Raw genomic sequence first — 19514 nt, forward strand, 5'->3', positions numbered from 1 at the left:
GAGCAGATTGTCTTAATAGCCCTCCTAAAATCACATCCAGTTACCAGAAACACTCCGAAAGCCAGAACTGGACTTCTTTCCACCACTCTGGTGGGGAAATCTCGGGGCTCCGTTGGAGTTAGGAGGTCAGACTTCTGGTAAAACTAAGTGAGTCAGGTCGCAAGATGCCTCTGGAGGTACCAGCCTCAGAACAGAGACCAGCAGCTCAGCTCCCCAGCTGGGCCAAGTAATTGACCAGGCTAACGACCTCTCGTCTTTAGAATTTCATAAACCTGTAAAATTTCAAAATAAACATTGGGGACTTAGGATGTAACTATCTCTATCATCTTATAAAGTAAATTAAAACACAGTAGCCTAGAGTTGTTTGCATAACTTCAGCTTTCTGCAAGATTCATGCCGTAGCCTTTATTCCTCATTTTGCTTTGGAATCACTGGACAGGACAATCTTAAGGATTTCTTTGCCAGTGATAACTGTGTGATGATCCCTGGTGCTAAGTGCTGGGCATACAAAGAGGTGTAAAACCAGCCCTGCCCAAGCAGGCCTTACATTCAGAGCTGGGGAGAAAGTATGTAATTACCATCCACACTGTAGGCCATGTGACAGTAAAAGCAGCATGTTAGGTGAGCACAGAGAAGGAGGGCTCACTCAAGGGAGTGGGTTTTGTTTTCTTTGAGCTGGAGTCAAAGACGTGGGAAGACTTAGGGGGTTCCTTCTGAACGCCCTAATTTCCAAACTCATACTTGAAAGGAAATTCCGGGGAGGCAGTGGTCGAGGGCCAGTGCTTAGAGGTCAGATGAAATTGGAGTCCAGACTCAGCTCTATGACTTTGGGGCTTGAGAAACTTTTTAAATCTCCAAGATTATTTCTGTATCTCTAATGTTGGGATAGCAACAGTTGCTTCCTCATATGGTGGTTGTGAAAATTAAAATATGATAATACATGAAAAGCTCTCATTGCTATGGCCTGCAGATCATTTAAAAATGTTAGCTGTCATTCTAATTGTAAACAGAAGGAGCAATGTGGGCAAGGGCCCTGAGGTGACAAAAGCAGGCTGCTTTTGAGAAGTGCAGGGTGTGATGAGTGCTGGGCCCGCTGGCCCAGAGGAAGAGAGGAGACAGGGGAGCCGGCAGAGGCTGGGGGCCAGGTTTTCTGACCCAGTGCACCCATTTGCATGCCTTGTATCCCGCGGGTCCTGCAGAGTCTTGGGAGTATATTAAACAAGGAAGGAACATTGTCAGATTTGTATTTAGAAAGCTGGAAATGAATGGACGAGAGACAAGACTGGAATTAAGAGGATCAGTCTGGGGGCTCTCTGTAGGAGGCAGACAAGCTCTGCTGGGGGCCTGAATTAGGATAATCTAGACAAGGAAGGAGAGAAGTATGTCCAATGCAATGAATCACCAGTGAGAATGTCCTCGTTTAGTAGCTGTTTAGCATGTTCTGGGGAGACCCTACTGCCATGGAGCAGAAACTCTCCAGGGGCAGCGACACACTGCACCTTATATTTCAATGTCTTTCAAAAAATGAACTTGATGTCCCATTTACTTTTTGCATTAGTGGACAGAGCAAGAGATTGACAGTCAGGACACCTCTCTTCTGAACCCTTCTTTGAACTAATTTCCTGGGGCAAGTGCTGTTTCGTAAAACAAGAGCTTTAAAAAGATGGCCCCAGTTCTAATGTGGAATGTGTTCTGAAGACATTTGGGACTTCCATCTGGATGACTTTGAAAAGGACATTTATTGTACCTGATCCACAAGTTCTCATCTGTAAAATGGGTCCAATATCACCTTCCCTGCCTTTGACACATGCTCATGTTGAGGATAAATGAGTCCAGAAACATCTTTGACAAAGATATGATATTATATAAATATATGTCATTGTGTATTCATGATTTGTCTGGGGCTTGTAGTAGTTCAGACTGGTAAAGAATCTGCCTATAATGCAGGAGACTTGGGTTTTATCCCCGGGTTGGGAAGATCCCCTGGAGGAGGACAAAAAGAATCCCATGGAGAGAGGCATGTGGTGGCCTACAGGTCATGGGGTCACAAAGAGTCAGAGATGACTGAGCAACTAACACTTTCACTATATGCTAATAACTATGTTACAGAAAAATATTAGGCTCAGCAGAACTTCTTAATCTCCAAAATACAGAGTTATAGATAAAAGAATCTAAGTCTTTGATTTCTTAAATTTTTGTACCAGGGATGCTAAAAAATTTGTAGATGCTGGAAGGTATTGGCTCACTCAAAATGCTAAGAAAACCCATCCCTCTAGTAGAGGCATTGAGTCTTTACCATCTTAAACCTTAAGAAAAATACTAGCAAATAAACCATGTAGGGCTGTTGCTCTATTTTTTCTCACTTTCTGTTCTTTGTTGATGAAAGGTGGTATTGGCTTAGAAATTCTCCTTTGCAATAGTTGTAGCTACAAAAGAAATTTTCTGAGTGCTTGTTCTTTAATCATGAAAATTGGGCATTGAAATGTTGGTGCACACAGGCAAAGGTCAGGATTCGCTATGCCCATGCCCTGCACTTGAGTTCTGATATGTCTTACTTCTAGTAAACAAATTTCCTCACCACAGATGGCCTCATTTTTTTAAAATCACCTCTGGTTGATTTTATTTGGTTTTACACTCTGGGAATACAGCTAATCCTATTGTTTATTTATTATTTTCTTCCAAACAAGAGCAGAGTTATAAATAGGACGAAAAAATAATTGCACACGTATGTGTGTGTGTGTGTGTGTGTGTGGTGTCTGTGTGCGTGTTTTGCTTCTCTTCTCATTTTTGGATCTCAAGTGTTAGCAGAAAACGACTTCTTTAGGAAAGTCATCATTTTCTACTGAGCAGCCTATGAGCCAACTCCCATGGAAGTGGTTTTAAGCTGAGAGCCAAGAAAGTAGTCACAGAAAACACCAGTATACATCCCAAATCATCACCACGGAGACAGGAGAGCCTCCCTTGGCAGAGACATGTGGGCTGTCTTTACAGATAATGTTAACACTCTTACCAAGACTAGAGAAATGCCCTCCTTTAATTTGGGAAAAAAAAAGTGTAAAGATCCATTTCAAAATTGTATTAAATAAATAAACCTTGAGGAATAAGCCTTCTGTTTGGGGAAGACTTCAGCAGTACTTGTGTCTGCTGTTCCCTTCTCACCCCTCATCCCCCAGCTGGGGACCTCCTCTCTGCCATTACAGATTCCCAGTCTCCTTCATGCCTGGGTGGACTTCACTTCTTCTATGAAGCCAACTTTTCTGGAAGACTCTACTCCCCCCTCCATGGTTTTCTAAAGAAAGCATGGATTCCTCAAGAAGTATGTTTTTCCCTGTACATGGAGCATTACTAGTGAGAAACAGGCTGCTTTGGAATCTTAACAGAAACTGTAGACTGTCCCCAGAAAAAGGATCGTAGGCCTACAGTACTGTATTATCCTGCAGACACTTTCTGCAGACCATGGACTCTCAGCGTTCTCATCCAGGGACCTCCTAGGGGTCTGAAGCCCCAGGTTCCTTCTTGTGGGGAAAAGAATGTGGACTTTGGGTTCCCAGACCCTCAAGTTCAAATGTGACTCCATCTTTTATTCTCCTTTCATCTTTAGAAATATACTTAACCATCTGAACCTCTTTTTCTTCCAATAAATGAAGACAGTTGTAGCTACCCAAAGAGTTGGTATAAGGTTTTAGTGAATTTAAGTGTGTGAAAGCTCCAAGCACAGTGCCAGGCATACCATAGGCATTTAATAAAATGTGCATATTCTTGTCCCCTTGGAGGGGAGCAATTTTTTTTTTTTTTTTTTGCCATGAAGGAGATGAACTATTTATCTATTCAAGAAGGTTGTATTGAAATGCATGTTTTCTAGGTTCCATAACGCTATATAAGTTCCCACAATTTTATCATTCCAGACAGTTCCTGTTTGGGGTGTCAACATCTAGAAATCTAGAATAGTTCCAGTTAATTGACCCTGGCTGTTGTTAGGATCACGTCTCAGGATATTTGACCACATCAGCCAACCAGACTAAGTAACCTTCTGAACAGATAGCACTCTGCAGCCGGCTAATATTTGGATGTATTTCCATGCGTGTTTCAGTCTGTTACTAATTTTAAAGGCTTAACGCATTTCCCACCCAGGAACTCTGACAGTAAAATCCTACACAAGGCAGACTTTTAGGAGGAAGCTAAACTCGTTCAGGTCTCTTGTGACATGTTAATAGCACAAAACTAGGGAAATTAAGAATATTTAACTTCCATTAAGGCATTTTATATGAAAGTTGGGGTTGCTACTAAACAGTAGAATCATCTTCCTGCAAGATTTGCCTTGGGGTCTGAGTTGGAATTGTTCATTAAATTGGAAACACATTGTTTCCTGGAGACCCAGGAGGGTTTGTGAATATTGCCCAGTGACAAGGATGGACTACACTAGTTGTGAATTTTAATTTGGCAGAACCTGTCTCACACAGGGCTTTGCTCAAAAAATATCTTAAAAGGAAACACGAATCAAGGCAAGGGAGGAAAAAAAAATGATGGAAAGAATATGAAAGAGGGAAGATTCTTTTGGACAAGAGGAGCATGGTGTTTGCCTCAAATTGTGTGTCTGTGTACTTGTGCACACATGCCCAGGTGGCACTAGTGATAATGCAAGAGACACAAGTTCAATCCCTGGGTAGGGAAGATCCCCCGGAGGAGGACATGGCAACCCACTCCAGTATTCTTGCCTGGAGAATCCCATGGACAGAGGAGCTTGTGGGTTATAGTCCACAGGGCTGCACAGAGACGGACATAACTGAAGCGACTTAGCACACACGCACGCATGCCCAAATATTCATATACTTCAAGATCGGCAAGGTCGAAGAAGTATATATCCCGATCTTCTGCCCAACTCATTTTCACAATATTTTTAATTTCTACTTCACCACCACCAGTGACAGGAAACTCACTATTTCACAGGGCAAATCACCCAATAGTCTGACAACCCTAGTGGTGAGAAATGTTTTCACGACATTGAATGAAGATCTTCCTCGTTATTCCCTCATTGGTTCTAGTTCTCTTCCCTAGAGCCACATAACACCTCTCTGATTTGTCTTCCATAGAACTCTGAGTAAGTATTTGAAGGCGTTAAGATAATCATCATAATGATGACAGTGGTAATTATCACATATTGTTTCTTGAGCACTTCTTAGAAGTACTGTGCTAGGCATTTTATATCTTTAATCTCATTAATATCCATGAATTGATGAAATAGATACATTTCAAAAACTCTTTTTATAGATGAGAAAACAGGCTTAGAGAGTCAGTGCCTTGCCTTGGATAACAGAGCTAACAGGAAACAGAGGTAGGATTGCAAGCAGTCCTCCCTAAGTTCTTCTAGCTTCACATTAGTGACATGGGTGACCTTGGGTGATATCTGTAAGTGGATGTGAGTATTTTCTCAGAGGGAGGATTATGGAGACTATATTATACCACCTGCTGCACCCAAGAGAACTGCTTGTTACGTATTTGTATGCATAGCATCCTTTTTGTTTATTTTTCGTTCACCACATCTTTCTTACAGTGGCATTTTAAAAAAAATTCCTACAGCAACGTAACACTATCAGGAGCCATGTGCATAGAAAATTACAGCCCTGAGCTCCATTATCCTCATCCAGTGATTTTTGAAGTTGATCCCTCACAAGCTGAGGTGTCTGAGTCACGAGTTAGAGGAATGGCTTCAGCACCCAGCCTCAGATCACGGCTCCATAAATACGTGTAGAATGAATGAAGGCACAGTGGCCTCCTGAAGAAGGAGAAGGTTTACCGTCTAGAGCTGAGAGCAGTAGACATGTTGCTATTTATTTAAATCAGTTAAGTTTAGTTGCTAAGTCATGTCTGACTCTGCGACCCCATGGACTGCAGCACGCCAGGCTTCCCTGTCCTTCACCATCTCCCGGAGTTTGCTCACACTCATGTCCATTGAGTCAATGATGCTGTCCAACCCTCTCATCCTCTGTCATCAATAATAACTACATTTTCCCTATTCTTTCAGGTTGGGGTTGCAGATATGTCACAGATTTGTATTTCTCTGTAGGTTGGATTCACTGTTGCAAATGCCTCAGGCTGCAGTTTCATTGAGAATAACTTTTTGGATGTTATACCTTTTCATTTTTAAACTTCATGAAGTACAAATCTCATAACTATTGAAATGTTAAATCACAGGAACCTATGACTTACCTGGGAAACAGGACCTCTTGTATAGGCTAAAAGGGATTCCTGGGAGTATAAATCTGTTTTCTAAACTCTTTTCCTTGGGAGCTTTGAGAAATTTACCTTTCTGGATAAGTAATTTAATAATGCCCTCACTGTTCTGCTTGTCCATTGACATGGTATGTGCCCATACCAATGGAACAGAAATAAAGCAAGGATAAAATATTAACTGTAAGGATTCTGGGGATTAGTGAACGGGAAAGGGGAAAAAAGATTTCTAGAATACACCTGAGCTCTGCCTCCTATGACCATTACGCAATTCTTTGAACAATAACTAATTACTAACTTATCACTTGTCACCTGGTATAAAAATACTTTCTGTTAGGTCTTCTGATGTAGTTATAGGGGTTCAGTGGTATGTATGCAAATCATTAAAAAATATCTAACCTTTTAAGAAGTATGTGTTTTATACTGCTAATGGTGTTTGGTTTTGTGTTTCCTCTTCTAGGCTTGCTGGGATGGGAAACCTGCTCAAAGTCCTTACCAGGGAAATTGAAAACTACCCACATTTTTTCCTGGATTTTGAAAGTAAGTTCCCAAAATTAAAAGATTATGATGAGAAGTCTTCACTTTCTTTATAGTTTGTTGATAGGAGAGTTATAAAGATTGTTAGGTAATGCTTAAACCACATCCAAATGTCTCTCTGCATTTCTCTGAGTCTTCAAAGACCACTTCCTTCTTTCTTTTCATATATTATTTTTTTAAACTGTGGTGGATTCAAGTCAATGTATGGCAAAACCAATACAATATTGTAAAGTAAAATTAATTAATTAATTAAAATAATAAAAAAATTTTTAAAAGAACATCTAATATGCTCATGCTTTTCTTTGATTTTAGAAGCAATCAGTTATTGTAGGCCTAACATCAATCATCATCATGTATTTTCCTAATAATTTTCATGAATTATTATGTCATAATCTAAAGAAAATGGTATACATAGGAATTTACACAGATTAATATAAAACAAATATCACTAGATGTAAAAGAAAATTGATAGATACCAGACATGAGACTTAGAGATTTTGTAGTTTTGAGTAATCTCTGTCTGTTCTTTGTGTATTATTTGATAATACAGAACTGTTTCAGAATTTTGAGATGCAGCTTTCATTTGAAAGGTTTTTTTTAAATCAAAAACTTTAAATTAGGGAAAATGGCTTATGAATCATGACTGAATACATACAGAGATTCTTTCTTATATTGTTCATTGTTTGAATATGTTTATTAATGAGTGACACATTCATTTTAAGCAACTGATCTCATGTGTCTATACTTATTCTTGTGTTCTCCTCCTTTTGAATTGCAATTCCACAATACCAAGCACAGTTAAATGTCCTTTGTCCCAGTAGTCACCATCTGTTGCAATCCTTAATCTGCTTTAAAGTATAGTTTAAACTATAGTTTAAAGTATTTTATTCATATTAAAAATAAGTTGAAACTCCCTTACATGTATATTAAACCTTCTAATAGAGATTTTCTAAGTAAATGCTAGAATAACTTTCTAAGATACAGCAAACCAAACTACGAAAGCTCTCTGGAGGTATCTTTTTAAAATTTTTGTTATGCCTAAATACCTACTTAAAAAGGAAAAGTATTCCCAAAACATACATTCTGAAAAAAAATTTTTAATGCAAATTATATTCAATTAAAGAGATCTCACTTGTGATTTAACTCAGTTTGTTATTGTTCTTGTTATTTTGCTAAGTTTGGCTGGATTTGATTGGGTGTGGTTGGTTTTGGTTGAGTTTAGCTGGGTTTGTCTGGGTTTGGTCGTATTTGGCTGAGCTTGTCTGGGTTTGGTGGAATTTGATTGGGTTTGGCTGAACTTAATTTGGTTTGGCTGGATTTGTTTGGGCTTGGTTAAATTTGGTTGGATTTAGTTGGTTTTGGCTGGGTTTGTTTGGGTTTGTTTGAGCTATGCTGGGTTTGGTTCGGTTTAGTAAGGAGGGCAGCTGGGAACTCAAAGAATAGGTTTTCTTTTTTTTTTTTTTTACTGGTGTGACTTTTGCTACTCTTCTATAATATACATATCTTTATTATTACAGGAAGACTTATTAATAATTTTAAAAATTGTTGCAGAATGAACTACCTATTATTCCAACACCCTAATTTTACTACTTGCATCTTTAATTGGTCCTTTCCACTTCTTGTCATATGTATTTTACACTGTTTCATTCAGCGTGCACAAAGACCAAAATAGTGGTAAAACAGCGTTCACCTACAACTCATGAAAGGGAGTTTCATGCTTTACTCTTTTGGAAGTTCTAAATTCCACATGCATGTGAGCATGCTTCTCACAATGTCACCCAGAATTCAGTGGCCCCATTTGCCTATGTAGCTGTTCTTGAACTTTGGCCTTCCCATGCTTCCACAAAGAATAATATTGAGTTCTTTGTCAAGTCTAATATGAAAACTTTAAAGGGATAAAAGTAAAATCTACAGGAATTTAAAGCAGTACTTTTCAGCTGGTGTTCTCCGAAGCAAGACCTCAGGGCATTCCCTTCCCCACCAACATAGCAACGGGGCCTCTCTTCCTCTCTCCTACAACCCAAGGACTCTGACCTACTCAGTCTTGTACTTTGGCCATTTTCTTAATATGGTATTTAAAGAAAGATCATGGTGGCCAAAGAAAGCATTTAAATATTTCCAATTTTGGTAATGCCTTATAGTATCAAAACTCCATCTATAGATATGCTATAATTTCTTCAGGAAGGGGAAGTATAGACTGGATTTCCATGTCTGGTAGCCTATTACTAGGACTAGAACTAGAGTATTTAAGGAAAGTATAAAACTATAAATTTATAGACATGTATAAAATCCCGTTTATATCCCCCTTACTACCAAAGAGAAGATTAACATTATTTCACTGAGTCTGAGAAGATGAGTCACTGGGCTGAAGTCACACGGGGAATGATCAGGGAATTGAGGTGGGAGTACAGATGTCTTTGGCCTTCTTCTTCCTTTTGCTTCGATTCCCTTAAGTGCTCATCATAAGCAGCTTCCAGGAAGTAATACAACCATCATTTTCTGCCTAATTAGAGAGGGAGATGAGATGTCTCATGAAAAAAAAAATTATTTTCATTTGTTGATTCTTCAAATCTTATTTCCTAAAGCTGGCTTTCAAGAAAGAAGGATGACAGACTGGAAGGGTGGGAAAGATGGGCTGAGGTCATGATTTTTCCTTGAGCGTGTAGATTTCAGCTCATTATGGCAATGGTACGTTGAGTATGGTCATGAGCATCCATGTAAGCCTGGTGACATCAGGGAGATGGAACTAAACAAGAGCAGCCATTGCCTAATGAAGCCCCAGGCTGGTGTGGAGGACAATATAGGCAGACAGTTCAAAGACAAAATAAAATAAGGGGCTTAGAAGAGGCATAGTGTGACCTGGGAATAGAGGGAGAAGCTTCTAGTTTCAAGAAATGGATGACCTCAGGAGGAATTAGAAAAGTTTTCTTGCAAAGGTGGCATTTGGAATGGACTTAATGAGTATTTTTTTCTGAAGACCTAGAAGACCTGGGTTCGTTCTCTGGATTGGGAAGGTCCCCTGGAGAAGGGAAAGGCTACCCACTCCAGCATTCTTGTCTGGGGAATTCCATGGACAGAGATGCCTGGTGGGCTACATATAGTCCATGGGTTCCCAAAGATCGGACATCAATGAGCGACTAACACCTTCACTTTCAGCAGACTTTTCCAAAGAGAATAGTTAAAATCCCCGAAGGAAAACTACAGAAGACAAGAGCTGAGTGGATGACAACTTCAGGCATGCTTGTGTTTAAAGGGAGCTTGAGTAGGAGAGAGGCTACATTGAGGGAGAAGCAGGGCAACTTAATTGAGATTCCTGATGGCAGGGCTTGGGCCCCACCCAGTGTGGTGACCCAGCCATCAGCTTGTGTTGAGCTAAGAGACCAAATGAGCCCAAGTAACAGATGCTGGCCATGTGAAGAAACAGAATAGAACAGGCTAGATCAGGCAGCCAGGAGACACAGACTTTCAAGAAGGAGGGAATGTAAATAGATTCAGATGCTGAGAGTAGTCAAGAAGGCTTGAAAAGGGGATGATGAGTTGGGCAGTTAGCTGCCTAACAGATTCAGGATTTATTGTTTTAAATACAGAGGTTGGATTGCAAAGAGTTAAGGGGGGAGTCAGCAGTGAAGGGAGGAAGGCAGGCTGAACAGCCTGTAGCAACAGCTTAAATGCATGTGGCACCTCTGCTTCGAGTGCTGGATATTCTTTTTGAAGTCAGTGATGGAATATAATTGAACTGGGTCAAATAGATATAATTAAGCTGGGTCAAAATTTAATACAAAATTAGACACATCTGTCCTTAGGTTTTCCAGTTGTGTAGATCTGATTTAAATTTGTTTGACCTTTGTAGTGGGTTCTACAGTCTATGCTCGTATTTCTACACAGTCACTTACCATCTTTTTATTATTGTTTTTTCATCCCATGACTATTTTCTTTCCATGAACAGAAATGTTATAATTTAATGAAGTGTGATTCATCATTTTCTTCCTTTTTCTCTAAGTGCATTCTGTATCTTCTTTAAGAAATCATGCCTATTCCATGGTCATAAACATACTCAATGACATTTCCCTATGAAAGCTTTAGAATTTTAAGCTTTACATTTAAGTCAATGATCAATCTTAGCAAGTTTTTGCATATGTTGTGAAAGAGGTATTGGATTTATTTCTTTTTTCATGTGATACAAAATTATTTTAGCACAGGCGGATTGCTTTAATGCTCAATCATAAATTTGTTATTTATAATATATGTGGGTCTACTTAGGGACCTTTTATTCTCTCTCATTGCTTCTTGATCCATTTCACCAATTAATACCAAAACATAGCAACTAATAAGTTATGAAATCAGGAAAAGCAAGTGTTTCAACTTTGTTCTTTCTCAAGATATTCTGACTATTCTAGCACCTTTACTTTTCTATATAATTTTATGTATCCTTCAAAACTAGCTTTTAATGTCCACAAAAAATCTTGCTGGGATACTGATTATAATTATGTAAATCAATAAATCAGTTTGGAGGTAATTGACTTCTAGGCAATATTAATTTGTCCCACCTATGCATATAGTCTATCTTTCTGTTTGTTTAGATATTCTTTAACTTCACTCAGAAATGTTTTATAGTTTTTAGAAATCTGGCATGTCTTTTGTTAAATCTACCTTTAATCATGTCATATTTTGACCATAACAGTTTTCTTACCCTTAGTATTTGCAGCAGTATGTATTTCCCTATTTTGTCTACCTTTCTTTATAGCGTGTTTCTTATAAACAATATGTAGTTGCCCCAAGCTTTTTTATCCAAGCTGATAATATCAACCTTTTAATTGGTATGTCTAGTCCATTTACTTTTAATTACTGTATGTGCCTTTAATTAACGTTTGTATTTGTGTATCTTGGTGTCATTTCCATTCGTTATTTTTTTCCTCTTAGTTTCTCAGTGTCTTTCTGTCTTTTAAGTAAGCCAAATAATTTTTAGTGCTCTTTTGTGTCCTTTCTGCTGACTTTTTAGTTGTGCTTCTTGGTTCTTACGTTAGAGATTATTATATACATCTTTAACTTACTGCCATCTGTCTTCAAAATGCATTGTTCACTTCATGAAGAATTTAAGAAACTTGTCATAGTAGACTTCCAATCACCACCTTTCCACTCACTCTTTGTTCTATAGTTACATGTTTTACTTCTGTGTGCATATGTTATATGTATATGTTATAAACTCATTGCAATGTCTTTTTTTTAAACTTTAAACTCTCAAATAGTCTCTGTGTATTTATATTTGTAATCTTACTGACATATTTTTCAGTGTTCTCCATTCCTTCTGACATAGCTAGGTCTCTTTGGTATAATTTCACTTTAGCCTAAAGAACTTCTCTGTGGAAAAGATTTAGATGGCACCTTATGCTTATGTCATGTGTGACCTATTCAGCATCTGACATAGACCTGGGCATGAAGCATAAGCTTAGGAACCTTGGCTTCTTCATTGATGCTAATTCAGTAACTATCTGCAGAGCATCTTCTGTATCCTAGCAGGACCAGCAGAAGTGGGGGTGGGGTCTTAGTGGAGCAGAGGGGCATGAAGGTGAAGCACATAAGGTACATAAATACAGGAGCACAAACTCTTTTTCAAGGAGTATGTAACTGTTGGGGAGATCAGATGCAAACACAATGAAGAGACAATAGTACAGGTAGCAGAGAAGAAATCTAATAGCTAGAACAAAGAGAAAGTGATGGACTAGCCTAAAGAAGTACAGGTTCTAGGCTGGGATGAAGATACATTTCTTTGGCTATAGTAACAGAAAAGTGATTTTCTTGTAAGAAAAATCTACCCTTATGAGCATAATAGGAATGCCAAAAGCCATAAAAGTGGTTGATGGGGTTAGTCAAGAGGGAAATTCTAAAGCTCCCAAGCCATGGTACTTCCAGAAAGGCTCTGCGTATTTTGACGTGTTACAACTACAGTCTCCTACTCTTTAAAGCAAGGGTGTGGGTGCATTTCAGATTAGGCAATCAGCTGGAATTTCTTTCGGGGATGCAGAATACTTCTTACTGCTACTGATCTCTTCTTTCGTCTCCCCCTCCCTGTTACTCTCACATCTGCTTCAGTTGTGCATAGGGGGCTAGATAATCTTGGAAAGGGAAAGGAGGAAAATAAAGGATGTTTTGGTTACTTTACAAATGAAACTAAAACAAACAAAAAGCCAAGGAACAGAACAGACCTGGGAAGCAATTTGTTTATGTCAAGGCAGGGATTCATTCAGAAAGATTCTTTCAGTTTCTAGCACTTTCGCTTTTTAAGTGCTTTTCAGCTGTCAACATCCTCTTTATGATTCTACACGTCACAGACCCCCACAGGACCATATAGGGAGGAGACGCAGCTCTTGCTAGCTCCCCTCCCCCTACCAAGAATTCATCTGAGACCAAGAGAGATTAATTGGCTTGCCCTGAGGTCTCATATTTAGTGAGTGAAAACTTATGATAGGATATGGTTCTTCAAAAATTACATCCCTGGAGCTCTCTCTTCCTCCCATGACTTCACAGGGATGCCTCAGCATGTGAAATAAACAAGCCTTCAAGTGTCTTAAACCTCCCTGCTTTTTGCAGTCCCTCATCTGACTGTCCCTTGGGAAAGGGCTCTGGCATAGGAAGACTGATGTTCCTGTACAAATAAATAATGTCAGTCCCATCACACTTACATCTTCTGACAGACCTTTGCAATTGTAGATTGTTTTTTTGTAAGCGGTTAGTATCATGCTATAAATCGTTTCCATTTTCACATCCCCCAGTGTTCATATCAGGGCTTCCCTGGTGGCTCAGATGGTAAAGAATCTGCCTGCAATGCAGGAGACCCAGGTTCGATCCCTGGGTCAGAAAAATCCCGTGGAGAAGGGAATGGCAACCCACATCAGTGTTCTTGCCTGGAGAATCCCGTGCACAGAGGAACCTGGTGGGTTACAGTCCACAGGGTCTTAAAGCATTGACCTGACTGAAAGACTAACACACACACACGTATATTGTTAATATTAGATAGTTATTATGCTTCTTAGTTTATCCTGAAGGGGTGAAGGGTGAAATGAGTAAGTGGGTGGAGAAGAAGAGCTAGAGTTTTAATTTATGGTTTGGCGAACCCTTCCTGCTCTGCCTTTCTTTGGTGTTTATACAACAGTTGGTGGGTGCAGAGATAGGGAGGTATCCTACTGATGAAATGCCAGGGCTTCCTTCAAAGCCAAAGACATCTTCAAATAAATCGTCTCCCATTCACATTTTCTTCAGTTAATTTGTTTGATTCTCTGTCAGCTTTTCCACACAGTCTTGAATAGGTCTTTAGGGGTAGGTGTGTGTGTGTTCCGGGGCTTGTGGAGACAGAGTGCATCCTTGGCTGATTTACAAAGATAAGAACTCTTTGATTTGACAGCCTTGCTCAGGGTTGAGCCCTGCCGCCTGTGCCCTGGGGTATGTTCACCAAAGATGTTTGTTTCTGACAAAGCTGGTGGCCACCTTGCTTTGCATCGGCACAGTGGAATGCCGAGAATTCTGCTCTCAGTAAATATCACAGTCCTTCAGCACGAAACTGCCCCCTGACCCCGGTGACTCTAAAATGCTGACAGTTAATATCCACTGTCACTGGGAAATTGAGTCAAAGGAGGATAAATAGGTCCCCTATAAACAAAATGAATACTGTTGAACTTTCTTAATTGATAAGATGGTGCTTTTTCCATTAAAAATTCTAGGCTCTTGGAATTCAGCAAATTCTTGACAATAAATGTATGTATTCAAGGTCACAGGGCACATGATACATTTTCATTCTTTCCACAACAGCAAATCTAGAATAGGGGTTTAAATCATCGCCTGGAGAAAGGCCTGGAGAGGCTTGTTCCAGGGCTCCTAGAAGTGTTGGTTTCTGAAATTGCCTGTGTAAATCACAGGCACTTTTAACAGCTTCATTGTTAGACAGGAACAGTCCAGCTTTCTGTAACCATTTTCCTCAATTTCGATGAAATAACTGGTGATGATTAGGAATTTAGAATGTGATTCTTAGAAGAAACGTCACTAAACAATTCACTGGCCACAACTGGAAACAGAGACCCATTTCCATCATCACCATTATTTTTAGTGTGTGTATGTACCTTTGACTTAAGATCAATCTTTGTGTTAAAAATAGAAAAACAGAAGCCTTCATTCAGAGTTCCTGTTCACTCAGCAAATGCTCTAGGAGGTTGCTGATAGGTTAAATAGTAACCTTTCCAATCACTAATTCTTCTGGGTCTTTTTCAAGATGTCTCTCCTTGACATCTGAAGACACAATGCATTTTAAAAGCATGGTGACCAACTGAATCTCAATTTGGAGAATGCCAAAAGTGCAGACCCCAAAGTCTCTCAAAGGACTATTCCAGAAAGTATAATAACAGCTTTAGAATTAGAAGAGTAACATTAATGCAGTTTTGCACTAATCAAATATTCTATTAGGATGTTAACCACACTGAGGAAGCATTGAGACCATAGATAAATGATGGAGGATTTAAAAACACGTTAACTAAAGTGTGAATAGCCAGTCTGATTGTAGGTAAATGCATATTATCTTCATGATGATAGTGAGACATGCAACAGTGGTAAAGCCATTTCAGGAGATGAGACAGAGGAGAGGATCTGGAAGTAGTAAGATCTTTATTTTTTCACCGCTTCTCAACACCCACGTTCTCCATCATATGGTCAGTTTCATCATTTATCCATTGAGACATGACACGTTTAGTAAGTTTCTCCAATGGATAGGGCATATGGGAGCACTGAGGACAAGAATACAGGCCCTGTCTTCAGATAGCTTGGTATTCAAAGATAAGCAGGAAAACCATCACAAAACAATATGAATTGCTGTTCAGTTGCTAAGTTGTGTCTGAGTTTTTGCAACCCCGTGGACTGCAGCAAGCCAGGCTTCCGTGTCCTTCCCTATCTTCCAGAGTTTGCTCAAAGTCATGTCCACTGAGTCAGTGATGCTATCACACCATCTCATCCTCTATCGCCCCCTCTCCTTTTGCCTTTAGTCTTTCCCATCATCAGGATCTTTGCATCAGATAGCTGAAGTATTGCTGCTTCAGCTTTAGTGTCAGTCCTTCCAATGAATATTTAGGTTTGATTTTTCTTTAGGATTAACTGGTTTGATCTTCTTGCAGTCCAAGGGGCTCTCAGGGTCTTCTCCACACCACGGTTTGAAAGTCTCAGTTCTTTGACACTCAACCTGCTTTATGGCCCAACTCACATCCGTACATGACTACTGGAAAAGCCATAGCTCTGACTCTGTTTCAATCATTCAGCCCATTTTTCTACTGCCATTACTGGGTGCCAGGCACTGTGTTAGATCCTGGAGATACAGTGTCAAATGAGACAAATAAGGTCTGAGTCTTACAGTCTTGTGGATCAGATTCTCACTTGTTAGTCCTGTCTCTTCTTTTAGCTGGGGGATCAAAGTGGGGTGAATTATGAACTTAGGGATACGGGCCAAGACCACATGTCACTTAGGGTTACATGGTCTTTTTCCCATTTGAAAACTGAGACAGACAGATTAGGGCTTCTCCCAGCTGGTACTTTCTGTCTCAGAAGTTTATGCCATTTGTGATTTGAGTCCTCTAGACTCTTGAAGCAACCTGGCCCAGAAGCCAGGGACTGTGCAGCCAACACCAAGGGCTTAATTAATAGCTGGAAGAAAAGGTGATTCAGTTCCCTGACAGAGAAAAGCGGAAAAGCCTAGGACTTGCAATAAGCCTAGCCAATTATGGAAGAAAATGAGCCTGTAATGCAGGAGATGCGAGTTTGAATCTTGCTTCGGAATAGCCCCTGGAGGAGGGCATGGCAGCCCACTCCAGGATTGGGCTGGAGAATCCCATAGACAGAGGAGCCTGGAGGGCTACAGTCCATAGGGTTGCAAAGAGTGGGACACGACTGAAGTGACTGAGGATGCATGCAGGTACCCTTTCATCAGTGAAGTCTGCTGGGAGAACTCAGTCCCTTAGGACTTGGATCTTTGAAAACAGATTTTAGGAGATGACATCTGTCCTCTTTCTGTATTAGCAATGCCCTTGTTTTATATGGAGATTAATTTCCTAACTATTCCAGGCAAAAAACCTATTTTATAGTCATTGTGAAATAAATGAAACCCTATCTTTACCACTATTCAACTTCCACCCACCAGCCCTCACAAAATACTCCTGCAGGCAAGAACATACATTGGCTCCTGGAATGTAAACAAGTCAGAATTCATTGAGGAACTAAGTGGATGTCTCTGTGACTGTTAGAATTTGTTCTTCAGTATTTAAGTTTAAATGCATTACTTATTTTTGTGGATAAGTTTCATGGTTAAGACCAAAGATGAACAGTATAGGAGTCTTTAAAATGAACTCTCTGCACTTCTTGAACTCATGTTCAAAAAGGAACTCCATTGCTTTCTACAGATCATTGTGTTCTGCAAAGATATATCTATGCCATAGCTCTGAAAGATTAATTATGGAAAATCTTAAGTTTTTTTTAGTATGGAAATATAAGGGGGACTACTTTCCCATCTAGACTCAGATTCATAGATTTTCAGTCACAATAGCTTCTATTAAATATTAGAATTGGATCCCAAAAGGTAATGTTTATTCTTCCTATCACCCAGTGTACCACTTGGCACATAGTATATGTGCAAAAAAAAAAAAAAGTGATCTATACAAATAAAGGGGTACCGACAATGATTCCATGGGCTTCTTAGATGGCTCAGTGGTAAAGAATCCGCCTGCACTGCAGGAGACATGGGCTTGATCTCTGGGTCAGGAAGATCCCCTGGAGAAGGAAATGGCAAGCCATTCTAGTATGCTTGCCTGGGAAATCACATGGACAGAGGAGCCTGGTGGGCTACAGTCCATGAGGTCTCAAAGAATCAGATACAACCGAGCGACTGCACATGCACAATGATTCCAACATGCTTTGTTAAATGTGAGTGAAATATTTGTAACTATTTTGAACTGAGTAATGGCCAGAAGTTCTGTTAGTTTTCATTGCTTAGCACCTTATTATGTTAAAGAGGAAATACCATGCCTGCCAGAGTCACATAGGATTGTCTAGCGGGTAGAATTGAATGCCGAGCCTCTTCCCAGGCTGTTTATAAACACAAGCCTCTGTGTCTCTTGGTTTCCTGTCTGCCTAGATGCCCAGCCCACAGAAGGAGAGAGGGAAATATGGAACCAGATCAGCGCCGTGCTCCAGGATTCCGAGAGCATCCTTGCAGACCTGCAGGCGTACAAGGGCGCGGGGCCAGAGATCCGAGATGTATGCCAACAATAACACTAAGCTGACAACGCCCTTGGTGGAGAAGGGAAACCCACACACGCACACACACACAGCAAGATTAAGTACTGGCCCTAGTTTTTCCTACCGTACCAGGAAACAAGGAGGGTAATGTGTCCTTCAAAAATGTATGAATGGTCCCTTTTATTCGAATCCACTGATCTGAGCACATAGTGCTGTGGACCATGTAAAGTGCAAGCCATTCTCTCCTCTGACGTACGTTTGAAATTGCAGGACTCACATTTAAACAATAATTTGTCAATATGTTGCTTCGTATAAGAGAAACGTACAAATGAAATCTGTGAGCGGTAGTTGAAATATGAGTCATGAGGTCTGGGTGTATGTGAACTTTCCAACATTTTGTAATGATTTTTAGCAGGTTTCATGACTATCACAAACAAGAGACATAAACAACCTCCCTTAAGGAGCCTGCTGGTCTGTCATCCTGAAATGACGTGTAAGATCAAAATAATAAGTGCAGGAAAAAGAAAACAGTGACCAAAACAGAAAAAAATTGGCAATGTGGCTTTTGAGAGTTTGTCATGCCTTCAAGGCAAGAAACCTCACACTCCTTTTGTTTGAAATAATTAGTTTTGCGGAAGTATCAGCACACACACACATTGCCATCACCATTTTCTGGAAAAAAAAAAAAAATACAAGACATAGCAACAACAATAAAATGCCGCTAGCATCATAATCCCCAAACTGCTGAAACCCAGGCAAAACAGGCTTTCACAGAAAGTAGCAGCCTATTAAGAGGTTATTTTTCTACTTAAGGGTCACCATTTAATTTAGGTAATTTAGGTACTATCTCAGACTGTCAGAAATGTAATACATACTATAGAGAAAGGAAAACATCTACAGAATCTGTACTTCACAATGAGCACTAGCTCTACTTTAGAAGAATCAAATGGTCATGGAGGAGATCTGAATTGCTTCCAATTAGACATGCATTTTTTTTTTTTGCATTGACAATATGAGAAGCAAGTCAAATGACATGGTGTCTAATTGTTGAGCCATTTGCATTATATTCAAGTGCTAAAATCACCATCCTAATTGAGCATCTTGGACAACACTTCCATGATGAACTGATTGAGGCAGTACACATTAGCAAAAGACAGCAGGAATTTTTTTTTTTAACTCAAATTCTTTCTCAATCTTAAGTCATTTTGACATGGAGCCTACCGCTTCCTTTTAAGCAGACAATTCCATCATGTTTTGGCAGGCCATCCAAAATCCCAATGACATTCAGCTTCAGGAAAAAGCTTGGAATGCAGTGTGTCCTTTGGTCGTGAGACTGAAGAGATTTTATGAGTTTTCCATCAGGCTAGGTGAGTATGTATTTGTGCTTTTCATGTCCCTCTTGTAAAGTTCTGTGATGGTGTTTGAGAAAGTAGTAGGAAAAGCTCGGGGAATTGGAAACTGCCCCACATCCACTGTTGTGCATCATC

General features: G+C 39.8%; 1 protein-coding gene across 1 annotated transcript in view; it reads left to right on the forward strand.

Annotated features, from left to right (window-relative positions):
- CYRIA (CYFIP related Rac1 interactor A) overlaps positions 1-19514 on the forward strand; it is a 101828-nt gene that overhangs the window by 66634 nt on the left and 15680 nt on the right. The window contains exons 3-5 of the mRNA XM_043469324.1: positions 6689-6768; positions 17924-18045; positions 19289-19394. Of these exons, the coding sequence (XP_043325259.1) occupies positions 6699-6768; positions 17924-18045; positions 19289-19394 (298 nt within the window). The 5' untranslated portion in view covers positions 6689-6698. The remainder of the gene's footprint in view (positions 1-6688; positions 6769-17923; positions 18046-19288; positions 19395-19514) is intronic.

This window comes from Cervus canadensis, chromosome 5 (genome assembly GCF_019320065.1).
Source record: "Cervus canadensis isolate Bull #8, Minnesota chromosome 5, ASM1932006v1, whole genome shotgun sequence".
In the NCBI taxonomy this organism is placed as follows: domain Eukaryota; kingdom Metazoa; phylum Chordata; class Mammalia; order Artiodactyla; family Cervidae; genus Cervus; species Cervus canadensis.